This window comes from Neocloeon triangulifer, unplaced genomic scaffold, assembly GCF_031216515.1.
Source record: "Neocloeon triangulifer isolate White Clay Creek 2 clone unplaced genomic scaffold, ASM3121651v1 ptg000014l, whole genome shotgun sequence".
Classification (NCBI taxonomy): Eukaryota; Metazoa; Arthropoda; class Insecta; order Ephemeroptera; family Baetidae; genus Neocloeon; species Neocloeon triangulifer.
Genome location: NW_026775556.1, coordinates 17,055,472 through 17,070,227, shown reverse-complemented (window position 1 = coordinate 17,070,227; position 14,756 = coordinate 17,055,472). Strand labels below are relative to the sequence as shown.

Here is a 14,756-nt window from a genome sequence, read left to right as displayed (position 1 = left end):
GCAGAAGCCGCGAGCGAGGGGTGGAGGCGCAGCGAGGTCGAGGACGTGGGGAAGGCCGTGCGGAGGGCGAGGACAAAAGGGCGGCTGTGTTCATGAGGGGGCTCCGCAGGAGCCCCCTCACGAACCCCGCCCTTTTGTCCCGCCCGGAGCCGGCCTTCACCACGTTCTCGGGCGAGCGCGCCTCCAGCCCGAAGCTCGCAAACCCACAACGGAGTTGCTTACAAAAGGAATTGTCTGCAAAAAGGGCTTAGAAAGCAAAAAGTGTGGTGCCCAAAACTCCCTTTGCAGACAACACCTTTTGTGGGCAACTCCGTTGTGGGTTTGCGAGCTTCGGGCTGGAGGCGCGCTCGCCCGAGAACGTGGTGAAGGCCGGCTCCGGGCGGGACAAAAGGGCGGGGTTCGTGAGGGGGCTCCTGCGGAGCCCCCTCATGAACACAGCCGCCCTTTTGTCCTCGCCCTCCGCACGGCCTTCCCCACGTCCTCGACCTCGCTGCGCCTCCACCCCTCGCTCGCGGCTTCTGCAAAAATTAATCTTGGGGGTTGCCCACCTCCGAGTTGCCGGTTAGTGGGGCGCCCACAACTCCGGCCGCGTGCAACACCTTTTAATTAATTTGCCGTGCGTCGCGCGTCCTATAACCATGCGTCGCGCCTCTGACGACTCCGGAGTTCGCTTTTCGACAGTCGCGCGTCCCATAGTGATACGTCGCGCCTGCTATAAGGGTGCGCACGGCCCTCCAGAGGTCGTCTTGCCCCATTCTGAACCCATCCCAAGGGCCCCTATTCTTCCTAGCAGTCCCCTTAATTAAGATTGTAGGAAAAGAATTGCGTCGCGCGTGCTATACATGTTGCCGAGGTATCGATGGAATAATCGGTTTCCTTAACAATTTCACCGCCACCAGTATTGAACGCGCGACGTAAAACCATTATTGTATGCGCGACGTAAAACCAGTATAGAGCGCGCGACGTGATACTTTTACATGGGAGCATAAGTGTTGCCAACCTATGAAAAAACACGTCGCGCGTACTATAACATTACCTTAAAAAGTACTATTAGAACCCAAAAAATGTGTAAATCAGCAAAAAACTAACTCACTCTATGCAAGAAAATGCCCTGGCTGAATAACGGAGCTTTTACATAAACTTTTTCTTATTCACAGGCTGGAAGTTTAGTTCCAAATCGATTTTTTTTATAAGATGCGTGATATTAGCTTATTTAAATTTAAAATTGGTTATATATTCAATATAATTGTAATTATAACTGAACGAATATACTACAATTTAAATTCTGTTCAGGTTCCAATATTATGTGGTGTGGCGCGCGTATGAACAACATAAAAAGGTAAGATTTTATTTCAATTACTTATTTACAATTATTTAAATCCACCCTGATGTGTTATTTTTATCAAACCGATGAAATAAATTTAATTTAACAAAAAACAAAAATGATGATACAGAAAGCAAAATATACAAACAAATTTCTTGCTACTGTAATTTATTGGCTAAAATCTTGACAAGACCACTCATGGGCGCCTCCACGGTCAAATGCAAAAGCAAAGCCGGTAGCCAAACCAACGCAATATCCCCGTAATAACCAAGAATCTGAAAACAATTAAAAAAAATGACTCGTCTGCCAGCGAAATATTGAAAAAAGAAATACCACGTCGTAAAAGGTAAACTGCGATTCCGCCTTGTGGGCAGCGGCCAGCATCGTCATGTAACTGAGGTGCGTGAGGAAAACGCAGTAAGTGAGTCGACTAAGCGGAACCCACACTTTCAGGGACAAAAATTTGTTGATCGGACCTATGCATGGATCAAAATTAAAAGCTTTTTATAAAAAAAAAATATGATATTAAAATAACATGAACCTCCGAATCCCTTGTGACATGCGAATATGAGCCACGATAGACTGCAGGACCATAGAATCCTGTGCGTGGAAGAGTAAAAGGCAGCGGCCACACTCGAATCGGCCAAAACACCCACAAGGTCCAAAAGCACCGAAAAAACGACGCCGAAGAAGCAGCCTAAACTCGCGGCCCATCCGACAGCTATGATTTTATCGGAAATTCTTTTGAAAGGCCGCTCGATAAAAAAGCCAAGGAGGAGACCAATCAAATAGGGCTGGCTTCGCAGTGGTGTGTTCGTGTAGACCAAATCCCAGAACAGAACTATCTTATCACCTCTGAAATAAATCATGAGATCTAGTAAAATCGAAGCAAAAAAAATTAAAATTAATAAATTTTTCATTTTTTTATATACTTTGCAAGAAGGCTCATTGTCCACGGCAAATTATACACCATAGTGAGCGTAAAAATTGTAATGATTGTTGCGCTGAGAAGGACCAAAGTCCAGATTACGCCCTTCTTTTGCCACTTCAAAAGAGGGAAGAGCACCAGAGGTGAAAGCCACGCTAGCTGCATGTCAATCGACAAATACCAAGAGAAACTCAAACACTGAAATGTAGAAATTTTTTAAGTATAAAAAAGAAAATTATAATTATTATTAAAATTTAACCGGGTTCACGTCAACGTCAATGTAATTATTGAGGAAGATCAACGTCGACCACCAACGATCCCTGCAGAATTGCGCCTCGGTCTGCACGTGCGGAGCCCAAAGAGGCCCTCGGGCAACCAAGGTGGAGGCGCAGGCGTAGAAAAATACGACGGCCGCGAGTGCAGGCCAAAGTCTCAGGATTCGCAAAAGGTAAAACGGGACGAGCGGCAATCGCCGGAATTTGGCAATGGCGCGAGCAGACAGCATCGCTGACACCAACAGAAACGTGTCCACGCTCAAGTAGGCGTTCCATCCGATGGCCGTGAACCACGGAAGGGCTGCCTCTGGACCGGACGGTGCTGGCGGGGCGACCAAACTCTGCGTGTAAAACTTGTGGCCGACCATCACCCAGGCGATGCTGAGACACCGCACGCCGTGCACGCAGTGAATGGAGGTGCGTGGAGGTTGGCGGAAAAGTTCTATCAGGTTGTGCCGAGCAGACAACCAGGGTACTAAAAAAATTTATACAAATTAAGCATATTATTACATATTAGATAATTTCAGAGTAAAAATTTAACTTCAATTTATTTTAAAGTTTGAAAAAAAATATCAATTTTAAATATAGTCAAATTTTCAGTGATTTTCAGCTCGAATTTATAATTTGAAATTTATTAATTTAAAAAAAACCCTTGAAATGTGTATGATTTTTTTTTTAATTTTCAATTCCTATTAAATTAAATTATTTATTGTATATGGAAAGAAAGAAATACTTTTTTCGGTGAAAGATGCAAGAAAAGTGGCAGAAATCAAGGCGACTGAAACTGCAACAAAAGCAATCGCCTTTCCATCAAATTGATCCTCGATATAACAAAAGGACTGCTTCAGTTGACCCCCGTATCGGTCCAACACCCCCTGCAAATTAAAAGCGGCCACCTCAACGGCCCCGGCCGCATCGCAAGAGCTAGGTACGCAGGCGGCCACTTGTACAGTTGCCGCCGGCAGAGTTTCTTTTCTTCGGAGGATCACGCGTTGATAACGTGGAATCGCGTTCATTTGATATCCGACGAGGCAGTAGTTTGGTGCGCTAGGGGCGGACAGGCACTGTTCGAAGTGTCCCAATCTCGGGCCAGGCGCGTACATCAGACCGTCGGGAAACACGATGGAAGCGTCCAGCACTTGAAAAATAAAAAAAATATTTAGTAATGATAAAAAAAATAAAATTGTTAAGCCAAATTTTATTAGTATAGATCGAGTATAGACAAAACATTTACACCCAACCCAATGTACAAGTGATCGGCACTATAATTTTTAAATTTTTAAACAATGCCAGTGAAAATTAAATGTTTGATTTTTAGATCAAATTTTGAAAATCTCAAAACTGGTACAGGCCTAAAAACCTTTTCAACCCTGACCTTGTAAAAGTTAATAAAAAATGGAATAATAAAATTAGTTAAAAATCATACAATCTGAAATTAAGTTAACATGTTTGGCAATAAGAAATTTCACTTGCTCTGAATTGCCCACGCTTCGCCGTTGGCCACGGCCGCCTTGTAGGCTTGGACATCCTGCGGACAGTCGGCGGACACGACATTCCCTGCCGCCAACAGCACCAAGAGAAAAACAGCCATAACTGACAGTTTCGTGTGAACAAACTGAACCCTAAAGTACAAACAACCGATCAATCAAATTCAAAACAGATAAGGACATGTCCTGCAAATCGGTATATTTCTCTTATGAGACACTGTTTTAATTACGTAAAAATTTCTTCTGATAACACAATTAATACCAATATGATTCCACTCTATATAATAAAAGCAATTTAATAATATTTTTGTGGTAGAATTTCACGACCGAGGGTTGATTCATGGTGATTTGAATTAAAAATCAGCTTTTCCTCGATGGGTTTTGTGAGTTGTTCATTGTTTAAGAAAAAATCATTATACTTCTCCATATGTCTTATCTCGACCACCGCCTAGAAAGCTCATGAATTATGGCTGCAGCCCGCAGCCAAAACAGAGCAGGATATTAATTTTTTCTTAAACAATAAACAACTCACAAACCAATCGAAGAAATGCCGATTTTAAATTCAAATCACTAAAAAAAATATTGTTTTTCGTCATAGGGTTTATTACAAAAGCTTTACACACTATATGAAACTAAAAAATTAAATTTAAATTTGGAAATAATTTTTTGATTGCATTTGGGGTGGAGAAACTGGGAAGGACAATTTGCTGTCACATTAATTTTATTTAAACCTGCGTTTAGATGAAAATTTTCCATTTTATTCTTTTTTCACATATTTCTTAAATATTAAAAACTAAAACATTTCATGATTATTTTTTTTATTGGCAACAGAAAGATAAAAATTATTCACACAGATCCACTATGATCACTGTCGTCATCTTCCGAAAATTGGCCGCTGTCGTCGTGGAACTCGAGCGAGTGAACACTGAGGGGGTACGGCGCCCTGTTTGTGGCGCCAGGTCCAGGGACGGGCGTCCTCACGAGTCTAAACCTGGGCATGGCGTTGGGGTTGCTCGTCCTGAGCAGGGAGAGCACTCGCCGGGCCGCCTCCCGCCACCACCGTCTCGCGTCCTGCCGCCGATTGAAGAGGAACCTGGCGTGCAGGTCGGGCGGACGTTCGGCTGCTTTGGCTCTTCGAGGACAGTCGGCCGAGTGGTCGGGGCTGCAGCTGCGCGAGTTGCGCAGCATGGACGCGATGGTCGGCTGCGACACACGTTCACCGCACTCGAGCTCCTTCTGCTTGTTCTTGTTGCGCATCATGATGTCGCGCAAAACAGTCTCGCTCTTTTTCTTCTGCGCCTTGCGTTGCAAATACGGAGACTTTTTGCTGCGCCCGCCAAAGAGGCCGCGCGACTCTGCTATTTGGATCATATATTGCGCATCCAGACGAGTAATTTCCTGTAATTTTAACGTGAAAATTAATATAATTTAAAAATGAAAGGTTCAAAGTTCAAAGGAAAAATTACACATCAAATGATTATTCTAATTTAATTCACAATATCCCTAGAAGGTGAGGAAAAGTTGTTTTAGATCGGTGATCTTGTTGTTTCAGCACACATATTATTTATGAGATAAAATTTTTTTATTTTTCATTTAAGAATAACTGCAATTCTGTTAAAATAAATACAAGATTTTTACATGTATTTTTAATTTAAAAATACAAGAATATATAGATTTTTTATGTATTAAATTCAATTTTAAATTTCTTGAAATTTTTATGAAGCACTGCGTTTTGATCTCATAGTTGTTATGTACAGTTTATTCATTCAATATAAATTTTTATCAAAAAACTTTACTTTTTACGAAGACTGACAAGGACTGCTGTTTTAATGAATTCAGGCGTTGAATCAACTTTATCAAATTTCTGAGATTAAGCTTGTTATTATATTTGGTGAAAAATAAATCAGGCTTATTGCAACACCTATTGAAGCAGAATTAATTAATTAGTGTTAAAAGAAAAACTAAATAATTGATATGAAAAATCTAAAAATCAAAATTTACATTAAAACTAGATGAGATATACATGTTTTTTATATGAGAGCTTTAACTTTATTTTACATCCTTATCATTTAAATACTTTTTAAAATTAATTTCTTCTAACCTGTCGCTTCAAGAGAGCTAAGAAGCAACCATCCTCTTGGAGTGAAGGACACATATCCGCTTCGTCCTCCTCGTTTTCAATCTCGTGCCTCTTCTTGGGCTGCAGAGGTGCAATTTCAAATAAATCTGTGGCAGGTACCTGAAAACATTCAATGTTATTTTAATATATTAAAATTAACAGTTTTAACCGTTATGGTTGAGTTTGATCTGGCAGTCATGAGTTCCGTTGTCATGGATCCCTCGTCAGGGTCCCTATCGAAGATGACACTCTCCTCACCGAAACTGTGGGCGCGCACAAGTGACGGCGCCGTGGCCACTTTTTCCCTGGCCGCCTCGTTGGCCGCTTCCATTTCGTCTATCAACAGTTGGCGCGTCTCTTGCGGCAGGATCGAGTGTGATTCAAAAACCACAACCTGCAGTTGTGGAGCCGAAAGGGCGAGTCGCAAAGTTGCCCTTTGCTCCTCCTCAAGCGTTTCTTGACGCTCCTTTGCTTGAAAACAAGTTTCTTCCGCAGCCACGGCCATCTCTTCGAGAAGGTGCAAATCTATTTTTTTTTTCAATCAGAAGCTTTAAAAAAATTTAACTATTCAAAATTACTTCCTCCACTGCTGCACGCCAAATCGACAGGGTCTTGTACTGCAGACAAAGAGTTTGGTGGGTTGGCCAGAAGAGCGACCGCGCCGTCCAAAATGTCACTGTCCGGCGACAGTTCGGAGAATTTTTCAGCGCGAACATACACGTTTGAAATACTGAGGCTGCGTAAATACTTTTCATACTCAGTTTTTCTGCAACAAGAAAAAAAAGATTATTCACTAAAAATCAGAAATTTTTTATTCGATAGAAATATATTTAAAAAAAAATTGTGGAGCTTTTAAGAAAAATTCTTTTTACTTGGCACCGGTTCCAAAAACAATGAGTGGCCTGTTCGCAGTACAGGAGGCGAGCAGTGTGGCCAAGTAGGCGGAAGTCCTAGGCGAGTGAGCGTGGCTCTGGATCACAGTTCCTGTCAAGGCAAAGTCGTCCAAGACGTAGCAAAAGGTCGCTGGTCCCACGCAGAACGCCCTTGCCTGTCAAAAGTAACTGTCGTGAAAAGTTTTTTTTTAAGAAAATGAAAGTGGACCTGCAAAACAAAAAGTCCCTCTTGCACCAGTTCTGATTGTGCGATGTTGATTCTCAGCGAGGGATGGTGGTGCAACAGACCCGGACACCGCTTGTCCTGACGGATGGTGGTCACTTTTTCGTCGGGTCCGTCAATCACAAAACCAGATTCTTCCAAAACCGACAGAGCATCGTCTCGTCTATAAAAGGTGAAATATTTCTCTGCTTATTCAGCTGGTTGCAAACATTTATTTCAATGAGATGAAATAAATTTCAAATTTTCTCATTGTTTAATCTTTTTTTAATTTTGACCTGATTTTGCAAGTGTTGATCCACAGGGTGGTGGGCACAAGGCACTCGTCGCGACATTCCTTGCGGTTCTGCAGGGTCTGGGGTAGTAACTGCTCGAGGGTAAGCGCGTGACTCTTGATGCGGAGACGCGCCAGGGCGGCTGCCAAGCGCACCCTGACACTCCACAGCGCCTCCTCCACCTCGGCCATCCGCGCTTTCTGCCAAAGGTCGCGCAACTCGGACGGACAGGGTGGCTCGCGGCAATGGAAGCGCCGTTGGTACAGCCGACACAGCAGCAGGTGCACCAGCATGCACTCATCACGCAGCTTAAAAAATAATCATTTTTATAAACTTTTGCATTAGAAAACTTTTACAAATTGAATCTTGATCATTTTTTTTCTGTAAGTGCCAATTGCAATGACAGAGCCTTTTATCGGCTATGCCGTGTCTTGGCCGCTTCCAACATGCAACGCTAAAGTGTCACTCTCTGACAAATCACACACCTGTTGATAACAGACAGAGATATTGGCGGCGAGCCCTAATCGAGCTGCTTGGAGGTCTCGTTAAACTTATCGTGCGGGCAATTAGAGTCTTTCAGTGATGCCGAGTGAGGTGGTCAAGTAATAATTAAATTAAAGTGAGCAATCGAGCAGCCATTTAGCGCTCTGCCAATATCGTGAGATTGATCGCGTTCAAGCCTCTCTGACCTCCATAACTCCTTTGCATGTGAAAGTCAGCGAGCAATATTTAAAAGCAATGCCGTGCGGAAACTTCTCTGGAGCCGTGCGTGACTAGTCGGCCCAGCTGTTTGTGCGGTGCGCGATTTTTTTTTATTATTTTTTGCATAACAATGAAAAGTACTGAAAATTCGGCTTGACTTTTCAAAACGATAAATTTTACAGGTCTCGAAAAATCAGGCGCAAAGTGTGCGAGCAAAATTATTAAAGTTACGTCTGCACTTGCCTGAGGGAAAATCGTAAAAAAGTTGGTGTCTTGTAGTGCCTGATTAAACACGCTGCGGTCTGCAAATTGAATTATACATTGAATGCGATGAGAATCGCCGCAGGTGCGCCGTGCGTTTTAGCACGCGGCGTTAATTGAATTATTATATAATTCAGTCTTCAGAGTCACTCACAGCGAAAGGCGTCGTAGGCGAGGGCGAAAACTTGGCGTTGCTCCTCCTCATGTCGGAAGGTCACGTCGACCCTTTCGTTGGCCAAGAGGCCCCCGGCTTTGACCAAAGTGCCGAAAGCTGTTTCCGAGTCGATTGCTGCAGGAATCGGTTCGGCCAGTTTAATCGTGCTGATTGATTTCTGTCGAGCGATGCCAACTGATCCATTTTCAATCCGAGTGTTCTCATCCTGCACAGTCTCTTCTCCGCAAAGACTGGAAATAAAATCGTAAAGAGTTTTTAAAAGTTTGTCACAGCTGCTTTGAAAATTCAATCAATTCTAATTTTATTTTTATTTTAACCCAAATCAATCAGGGAAACTCCTTTTGTGCTCCACGTGTGCCAGAAATCACTTGAAACTCATTCTCTGGCGTGCAACCTTCACCGAAATTAATGTTTTGTTTCCAACTTTTTCATCCAAAAACAACTGCCCCTGCCAAAATGAATCAACTCCTGCTTCCGCTGCGTTTTTCTACCTTAGAATGATTGGCAGGTATCTCCGGCTGAATGTGTTTGCCTGTCAGAAAACTTTTAAACTATTTTTGCACCTGCATAGTTTGCGTAGCAGCATAATAAGCGACGGTATGCTGGGTCGCGTGACTTGATTACGGGCGCCCTGCTAACCCATCTTTCAAGCTGTGTGGTGCTCAAAAACGCCTGGTAAGCATATTATTGCATACAAACTAGGGGCTGTGTGGCATACGCTAGTAACATAAGTAGCATGACATGTAAAGCTTGAAAAGACTTGTCACCACTTTCAAGACAAATTATCATTTTTAACTTTCTTTTCTAGCTGATTTTCTCAATTTTAAAATAGTTAATATATTCATTTTTCTTCTACCTTTCTGAATTAATCTGCGATTTTGTTAATTAAGATAATGGTTCTTTTTTTTCTGCACACTTTCAGCACACTAAATAAATACAATGCCTTTTAATAATAAAGTTGTACATCAATTGCGTTTGAATGTGTAAAAGTTTTAATAATTCTTTTTCTAATTTAAATTTTGCCTATTTTTTTGTTTGTTTATTAATTATTATAGAGATTGTTGCCTATACTACACCATTTAGTTTTAAGACTCAAGGTCCTTTATCTCGTCTTAAGACAAAGTAATAAAAAGCATTATAAATAAACATTAAAAATTTTCAAACACGCGAAACGATTCAGACCTTTTTGTTACTTTACAATTAGACAGACTTTTACAACAGCAGTGTTTCCTTTAGATTTTTCGATGTGTGGCACCTTCCACTTTTGCTGTTGCATGATGCTCGATGAAGGTGCAACCAATAAAGTGACTCGTGCATGAAAATTATTCCTACAATCGCCTGGCCTGCTGTTTGTTTGTTCGAATTTATTTATTTAACGCGCGCGAGTATCGTGTTCAGAGAAACGAACGACGAGTGCTTTATTGCGTTCAATAACTTTGGCCACTTTTTGCCCCGAATTTCCGCGAGAAATATATTTGCCGCCGAATGTGAGAACTGCTGTTCGCATGCCGTGGAATAATGCAAGTGATTTGTTTAAAGGAAAATTACGGGGCCTCGTTGCTTTCTGCTTTTCCTTTGCTTTTGCACAAATCGAAAGTCGTATAATGTGGAATGGCTGCACACATGGAAATGAAATATTGCCTGAGCAAGGAAACGAAACCGGTGGCATTTTCCATCAATTCTGCAAACGGTTCGCAGGCATGCACGAAAAAGAAGGCACGGTGCGAGATGCGAGAGCAGGCGGCTCTTTATTGATTTACTCGAAATTTTCATGCAAATCGAACTGATACACTTTTACGAGCATTTTATTCTATTACACGTTGAACAGTGAAATTGGCAGAAATTGCATGAAATGAATGATCTAGTTGCGGCATTCAAGCGCAAACATCGGTCGGTCTATCAATCACTATGCAGAATCGCAACAGCTGTTTTTTTTTTATTGCCCTGACCTGTGAAAAATGCATGCTGTGCATAGAGTGCATGAATGAAAAAGCGCACGAAACGCTCTCGCCTGAGGTGCATGAAAATGCATTATTCACTTGCAAAAATTAATAACACTGTACAGCGTTGTTCTGCAATATTTATTTCGCAATTCAAAAAATTTCCGAAATTTCCTTATTATAATTTAAAACTTTTACTGTGGAGATAATTATTAAATGAAAAATTAATATAAACAAAAAAAATTTGTATGTTGTTTTTTATATCAATCTTGTGTATTGATTATTACCGAATTGCCCCTATTTCATGTGTGCTCGCTCGACTTATGCATTTTTTATTACTGTATGCGCGTTGATGCATTGTATGGTTTGCCTTATTTTTGTGGGAAACACACTGCCAGCGGTGGCTATAGATAAAAAAATTGTTTTTCATATTATTTTGAAGCTTTACTACTGTTGCCTTAAAGATACTCTTTGGGATAAGCAGAAGGGAGAATTAACTTAAAATTAAGAAGAAGGAAAATAATTAAGTCTAAACAAATGACATTAATGCTGCAGGATGTTTTTCGTCATATAGATTAAAATCATGTTTATAAATTATCACGGGGAATTCTATGCCCAAATGCATCATCCATAAATTCAATATTGAAAATTATCTCGCAAAGTATAAATTTTTAAGATATTTAATTTTATTCATAAATTTCATTCTTTCCATTGAAAAAAAAGTATAAAATAACTTGATTCATGCTGTGTATTACATGTTAATTTAATTTTGATGACGTTCTCTTCTCTGGAGTGAAATTGAACTAAAACAGTAATGACGAATGAAAAATTTCGTAAAGATATCTCGAGATTTAAAGTTTAAACTAAAAAAAAAAAATATATAAATTGAATTTGTATATCCAAATAATCCTGCATTTGTTTATGCATGTTGTGGCTTTAATTTGCTTCTTATTTTTTCATCTCCATAATAGAATGCATTGTTTTTATTCAAAACAAAAGTAATATGAACAAAAAAATTAATGCACATCAGTCAGCATCATTGTATGTATACCATAGATATGAGATCTCATATTCTGCCCAATTGTGCTGTTTTTACAATAACAAAAATACCCTAAATTTCATCATCAAATAAAGTTTTAACAATTATCACCATATTCCAGAATTTGCCTAATATATGTGGAAAATTTAAAGAGGTTTAATTTATATTTTGTAAATGTTGTATTAAAAATTATTTACATTAAACCTCAATGTAAGCTTCAAAATTTAATTTTATGTTGTGCATTGTACACTAGAAAAATATCAACTATGATTTGACTTTAAACACTAATGAATTTTTTCTCAATCTTAAAAAAAGTTCCATTGAACTCACTTGCTGAGTCTGCTTCGTTGCCGTTCGAGTAAAAGGTAGTAGTTTTTGAGTCGCCACGTGCGGTCACTGGGCGCCTTGCGTTTGGCCGCTGTGTCTGGCGACGAGAATTCACTGCTGCTGGGCGCGCAGGGTGCGACACTGGTGCTCATGCCACCCCCGGCGGCGGGCGCACCCTTCAGCGGCCAACTGCCACTCGAGGTCGACTCAAGAAAGTGAGTGTGCGTTCCACGCGCATGTCAATCTCGTTTGCAAAACAACCCACGAGGGTACCAAGAAGCTCTGACGTCATCAACTGAGCAACCCCCAAAACGTCATACCTGTTGGCTTTGCAGCTGAATTGTGTCGTGGGTAAAAATAATTAATTGCAGCTTACGCGAGCGTCTCAATATCAAATTAAAATTTCTTTTTAATATTGAGGAACCTTGTTTCTCTATAACGTAATTGTTGTTTCTTTGCAGCATTTTTTGTTTTAATATTTAAATTGATTCTTTTAAATTTTGTACTTATTTTAAAAGTGTTTAAAAGCATAAAAATATTAATCATTAAAAAAATCCATTTTTTAGTATGTTTTAAAAAAGTCAATTTATTGATAAGTGAGCTGCCAATTAGTTTAGAGGAAGATATGTAAAGCATTAAAAAATTTAAATGTAATATTTTTGAACCAATACTTTTAATACTTGGTTGTTTCTTCAAATTTTTTGAAACCAATTAAGGTTCTTGGCACAAAATGTGTCCCCAGTTTGGATAAGTTATATCGCAAACCCAGTCACTGAAGCCTTCAGTGCCCGGAGAATAACGAATGCAGACATCTCTGGTGTCACTAGCGTATTTCGGTTGTCCCGGTGCCCATTGCGACACATCAAAAGGTATGCCGCTGGGTTCCCATATGTAGGCGTTCGAACCTTTTCGTTTGACCGCGCCAGTCCAAAAATCATAGAAAGTCCAACCTAAGGGATGGTCAAACGAATGAATAAGAAATCTCCGTTAAATTTTTATGTAATACCAATGTTAGTGAAATACGCGTCAAGAACCACTTTTTTTGCTGGGTCTTCGAAAGTGACCGGAATCATTCCAACGCGCTGACAATATGTTCGTGCAGTGTAGATTTGCTCACTGTATCTATCAGCAAAGTAATATTTTCCGTCAATCAGGTGCCAAGTGCCAGGATCTGATTTTTAATTTTGTCATTAAGTTTATTGTAATAATTTTCTAATTTGATCTCTTACCCCAGTCATTGTTATTGTCAGCAGGAACTATCTCCTCCTATATTTATTTTTTGATTTTAAATAAATATAAAAAGTGGAAGTAAGAACAACTCACATTTCCTGCATGCACGACACCAAGGCAAAGGAGGAATAATCCACAAGTTTGAACTTTCATTTTCCTTCAACAGATTTTTCGAGTCTCCGAAACGTTTGACGATTCTTTAAAATCCTATTTATACGGTTGTTGCAACTTCAGGAGATAAGCTATCAAATCTGGGTTGATTGTGGGGAATTTTCTCATATATTATTATGACACTCTTTCACTATCTTCGATCTTATTAATTATAAAAAAAAAATGATTTAATGAGATGCGATAAACAGAGCCGTTGACTGTTGTCCCTCAAAATGTTTATTATTTTTTTAATTTTGCATGATTGTCTTTAAAAAGCTTGTAATTCAAACAAATTTATCTGTTTTACCTATCTTTAGCAGTGAAAACAGTTAATTAAGTAAATATTTATTACATCAAAGAGACTCTCTTCAGTAAGAAAAAAATGCCTTATGTTTACCAAAGGTTTCTTGTTTTATTAAATAACTGATTTCTTCATGAAATAAAAACAATTTCAACAAAAGCCGCGTGATTTTGTGCCGCCTCAAAATTTGTATTATGTTAATTTCTTTTTAAATTTTCATTTTAGTTCAAACAGTTATCTCTTAATTTCGTGGAAATTATTATATTACATAAGTGCCGAAAGTTTGCAACAAAAGCAATTTCCACTCTCTCACATTGGAAGCACATATGAGAGCCAAATTTACTGCAATTTGCTCGAGCACGCAATTCAAATATAAAGTTGCCAGTCGATGCAGTCGCAGGTAAATAACGACCGAAAGGTAACAACATTTGCGCACACCAAGCCTTGCCAAAAATAGTCTCGTCCCAACACACATCATTGACCGAGAGAACAGAAAATAAAACTTGAATTTAAACTCGCGTCATCAGTCATTTTGTCAGCGCGAAATTTTTTATTCAAAAGAACGTGTTAATGACACGTGTCCTCTATAGAAAGGCTCATCAGGAGAAATATATATTAAATCCAAACTTGCGCCGCACCCTCTCCATTGTACACTTTAGATTGCAAACTATCGATTTCGGCTGAATAGAAACGAGGAAAGAAGAAGATTAATTATGGCGCGCTTACCTGCTTGCGGGCCGCGGCACTTCTCCCATTTTCCGATCGTTTGATTTGGGTCGCGGGCAACTTCTTTTATTACAATTTTATGGTATATTTTAGAGAATTTATTGATGGCGTTGCTGGAGTTGCAGGCCTCTCGACCGGTGCCAATTGTGCTCTGCGCTGATTATGGTGTTATTAGCAGGCGGAGAAAGCTCCGAGAGTGCAATCACGCCATGCAATATAACTAACTAGCCAGCCCTGCAGCATTAAATACATAAAACAACACCCCTGCTTCTCCACCCACCCCCGGTGTATATGATATACACTTGGCACGAATTCGCTCTCGCCACGCTGCATTAATTGCCACCTCTCGACCAAGTGCAAAATGGATCGAAACTTTTCTTTATA

The 14,756-nt window shown here is 40.0% G+C and overlaps 3 protein-coding genes across 6 annotated transcripts; all 3 read right to left on the bottom strand.

Moving 5' to 3' along the window:
• Positions 1 to 1,373: 1,373 nt before the first annotated feature.
• Positions 1,374 to 4,153, bottom strand: LOC132200192 (O-acyltransferase like protein-like). Its single transcript, XM_059625456.1, has 7 exons — positions 4,001 to 4,153; positions 3,261 to 3,665; positions 2,512 to 3,002; positions 2,257 to 2,450; positions 1,866 to 2,179; positions 1,658 to 1,800; positions 1,374 to 1,599 (listed from the first exon to the last, which is right to left on the bottom strand). Exons 1-7 carry the CDS (start codon positions 4,116 to 4,118, stop codon positions 1,483 to 1,485), a joined length of 1,782 nt encoding a protein of 593 aa, XP_059481439.1. The 5' UTR covers positions 4,119 to 4,153; the 3' UTR covers positions 1,374 to 1,482.
• A 609-nt stretch (positions 4,154 to 4,762) lies between these two features.
• On the bottom strand, positions 4,763 to 14,492 carry LOC132200280 (putative methyltransferase NSUN7). Of its 4 annotated transcripts, none has more exons than XM_059625631.1 (10): positions 14,373 to 14,492; positions 8,639 to 8,889; positions 8,007 to 8,525; positions 7,525 to 7,829; positions 7,235 to 7,412; positions 7,006 to 7,181; positions 6,712 to 6,899; positions 6,303 to 6,658; positions 6,116 to 6,253; positions 4,763 to 5,412 (listed from the first exon to the last, which is right to left on the bottom strand). In XM_059625631.1, exons 4-10 carry the CDS (start codon positions 7,812 to 7,814, stop codon positions 4,861 to 4,863), a joined length of 1,878 nt encoding a protein of 625 aa, XP_059481614.1. In that variant the 5' UTR covers positions 7,815 to 7,829; positions 8,007 to 8,525; positions 8,639 to 8,889; positions 14,373 to 14,492; the 3' UTR covers positions 4,763 to 4,860. The 4 variants fall into 4 exon arrangements, with proteins under 4 accessions (XP_059481614.1, XP_059481612.1, XP_059481613.1 ...); XM_059625629.1 differs by lacking the exon at positions 14,373 to 14,492 and adding an exon at positions 11,969 to 12,103; XM_059625630.1 differs by lacking the exon at positions 14,373 to 14,492 and adding an exon at positions 9,151 to 9,195.
• Positions 12,535 to 13,412, bottom strand: LOC132200684 (uncharacterized). Its single transcript, XM_059626343.1, has 4 exons — positions 13,289 to 13,412; positions 13,195 to 13,231; positions 12,972 to 13,136; positions 12,535 to 12,915 (listed from the first exon to the last, which is right to left on the bottom strand). Exons 1-4 carry the CDS (start codon positions 13,346 to 13,348, stop codon positions 12,677 to 12,679), a joined length of 501 nt encoding a protein of 166 aa, XP_059482326.1. The 5' UTR covers positions 13,349 to 13,412; the 3' UTR covers positions 12,535 to 12,676.
• Positions 14,493 to 14,756: the final 264 nt, after the last annotated feature.